The following is a 3,155-nucleotide window of genomic DNA, read 5'->3' as shown; positions in this document are numbered from 1 at the left end:
TTTTAGGGGCAGTTGCTCTTTAAGTCGATCCCAGTTCGAGGGTCACATCGGGATTTCGAAATTCAGAGGGCCACACAGATTATTGTATGATCAATTTGTTAGTCAAATATCAAATTTGCGGGACAGGAAAACAGCAGTTAAATGAACATATAATTTCTCCATTCTTTCTATGTTGTTTTAGATGTTCCAGTGTGGCCTGAAGTTTTTTTCTCCCCAAATAATAATCCCCCTAAAAAATACATTATTTTGTTCTTACTCAAACCTCCTGCGTCATCCACATGACAGAAATCTGTGGCAGTGACCTGAACTTTAACTCCTGCCATACACAATCTCCCTCTGTGCCTCCAATCACACCGTTCTCCAACTGGTCCTCCCGGCACCGTTTCCACTGAATTAGAAGCTGAACCCCGTTCTGAACTCACCCCTGGTGATCCGACCCGTGTGAAGCTGAACCCACCCCTGGTGATCCGACCCGTGTGAAGCTGAACCCACCCCTGGTGATCCGACCCGTGTGGAGCTGAACCCACCCCTGGTGATCCGACCCGTGTGAAGCTGAACCCACCCCTGGTGATCCGACCCGTGTGGAGCTGAACCCACCCCTGGTGATCCGACCCGTGTGGAGCTGAACCCACCCCTGGTGATCCGACCCGTGTGGAGCTGAACCCACCCCTGGGAAGCTGAACCCACCCCTGGTGATCCGACCCGTGTGGAGCTGAACCCACCCCTGGTGATCCGACCCGTGTGGAGCTGAACCCACCCCTGGTGATCCGACCCGTGTGAAGCTGAACCCACCCCTGGTGATCCGACCCGTGTGGAGCTGAACCCACCCCTGGTGATCCGACCCGTGTGAAGCTGAACCCACCTGGAACTCTTCCTCCTTGTTGAAGAACTGTTTGAGCAGCACCAGCATGTCGGAGGCAACCGTAGCCACGTCGGTAGCGAAGGCCTCGTCCGAGTCCGTGTAGCTGAAGCCTGTTCCTACCGGGTTATCAACGAACAAGACACTGGAGTACTGAACCTGCAGGGGCAAAACACACACCTTAAACACTGACATCCACTTTCCATTGATGAGCTGTGTGTGTGTGTGTGTGTGTGTGTGTGTGTGTGGGGTTTACCCAGGAGTTTTTCCGAGGCTCAAGGTCTCTGTCCAGGGGTCCAATCTCTTCAAAGTTCCCGAAGCCACAGCCTGATCCTCCCGGGCCTCCCTGGAATGGAGACATGTACCACTATTAGAGATACATCCTCTACCCTCCCTCCCTCTCCCTGTAAGAGATACAGAGGGAGGGACGGCAGAGGATGTATCTCTTACAGAGGAAGGGACGGCAGAGGATGTATCTCTTACAGAGGGAGGGACGGCAGAGGATGTATCTCTTACAGAGGGAGGGACGGCAGAGGATGTATCTCTTACAGAGGGAGGGACGGCAGAGGATGTATCTCTTACAGAGGGAGGGACGGCAGAGGATGTATCTCTTACAGAGGGAGGGACGGCAGAGGATGTATCTCTTACAGAGGGAGGGACGGCAGAGGATGTATCTCTTACAGAGGGAGGGACGGCAGAGGATGTATCTCTTACAGAGGGAGGGACGGCAGAGGATGCATCTCTTACAGTTCCACTCCAGTCATTATCATGAGCCTGCCCTCACCAATTAAGGTGCTACCAACCACCTGTGGTGTAAGGTTATCCACTTGTAGCTAGGTAAGAGTCGTGTAGTGTAAGGTTACCCACTTCACTTCTAGATAGGTAAGAGAGTAGTAGTGTAGACTAGTGTAGTGTACGGTTACCCACTTCACTTCTAGATGGGTAAGAGAGTAGTATAGTGTAGACTAGTGTACGGTTACTCACCTGCAGCCACATCACGAGAGGCAGCTGGGAGTAGCTGGCGGACGGGCTGTCAGCATAGTAAAGCCACCAGAACATATGTGCCCCCTCGCGTACGTCAACATATCCCCAAGATTCTTTTGATTTTAGGGGACTCGAGAACCCTGCAGACAAGAGTTGGAGATTTGGAGACATTGAAATGATGTTATTAAAAATGCTACCTTTGGTCTTAAAAATGCAGTCTAATGGCAAATCCCCAGCCCTGATAGCTGCAGCAGATGTCGTGGAACAGCGGGGGGGTCTGATGAGAAACACGTCAGCATAGCTAGCCAACTTTTGCTTTCACATTTAACGCTGACATGAAACGCGACCAAGTAAGGCAAATTAATGGATTTGATCAATTTGATTGCTGGAGCCTGAGTCACCGTACTTCGCGGACTAAACTCTGTGGAGTCACCGTCGTGATTTCAAGCATGTTTGGATAACGGTGCAATTAGTATTCAAACTGGAATTGAACAATTTGAAACACCGATATAATCGGACACAATCACTCGACAGAGCTAACGACTTACCTGTATCAATTGCCACGACAAGTAGCAACACAACGCTGCAAGCGCTTGTTTTCGTCAACCCCATCATCCCGACTTGTTCACAATGACAACACTTTTCATTACACTATTGTGTCATGTCAGACTTCAGTCACATGACTGACCGAATCCTCAGCTGACCAGAATATGGAAAATGGGGAGAGGCCATATTTAGAGCCAATCAATGAGCATTCTGAAGCTAGCCACGCCTACCCTCCGCCTTGAATTGTGTCAAAATAAAAGTCCCCGGCAAAATGTCCTGTGAATTTTCCATATTAAAAGCCACGGAACACAGGCGATGTATAAACAGAGGATTGACCAAGAAAAATACATTTATTTATCAAGTCATAAGAACGCAATCATGGTTTTATACTTCTGCCGGAGGGCAAAAGAGCTAATCAAATTAATCAATCAATCTCAATCAATCAAACCTCCAAATCATGTGACTACTCTGGAAACTTATTTTTCAAACAGCACCTAGCAACAAATTTAGCTACTTTAAAAATATATATATTGAACTTTTAGCGACTTTTGAAAAGTGACTCATGTTAAAATGCACGCATTTCCCCCCTAAATGACACAAAAACGTTTTTCTCTGTCACACACTCAGTCACAACACACGTGCCTGGCTGCAAAAGTGCATTGTGAGTGACGTCAGCAGCAGGCGCTCAGCTCGTGCACAGGCAGCAGCAATTTCAACAAATTGCAAATCATTGTTGGATGACTGCAGCTGCAGTAGCACGGGTTTA

General features: G+C 48.6%; 1 protein-coding gene across 1 annotated transcript; it reads right to left on the bottom strand.

The window, feature by feature from the left end:
• Positions 1–422: 422 nt before the first annotated feature.
• LOC135536698 (retinoid-inducible serine carboxypeptidase-like) lies at positions 423–2,535 on the bottom strand (the record flags this gene model as incomplete). The annotated part of the gene is made up of 4 exons (XM_064962956.1): positions 2,392–2,535; positions 1,844–1,983; positions 1,116–1,205; positions 423–1,018 (listed from the first exon to the last, which is right to left on the bottom strand). Coding segments are annotated over exons 1-4 (893 nt in total), but the record flags the coding sequence as incomplete, so codon positions are not given.
• Positions 2,536–3,155: the final 620 nt, after the last annotated feature.

The sequence above is a fragment of the Oncorhynchus masou genome, unplaced genomic scaffold, assembly GCF_036934945.1.
Source record: "Oncorhynchus masou masou isolate Uvic2021 unplaced genomic scaffold, UVic_Omas_1.1 unplaced_scaffold_651, whole genome shotgun sequence".
NCBI lineage: Eukaryota > Metazoa > Chordata > Actinopteri > Salmoniformes > Salmonidae > Oncorhynchus > Oncorhynchus masou.
This window is presented reverse-complemented; position numbering and strand designations above follow the sequence as displayed.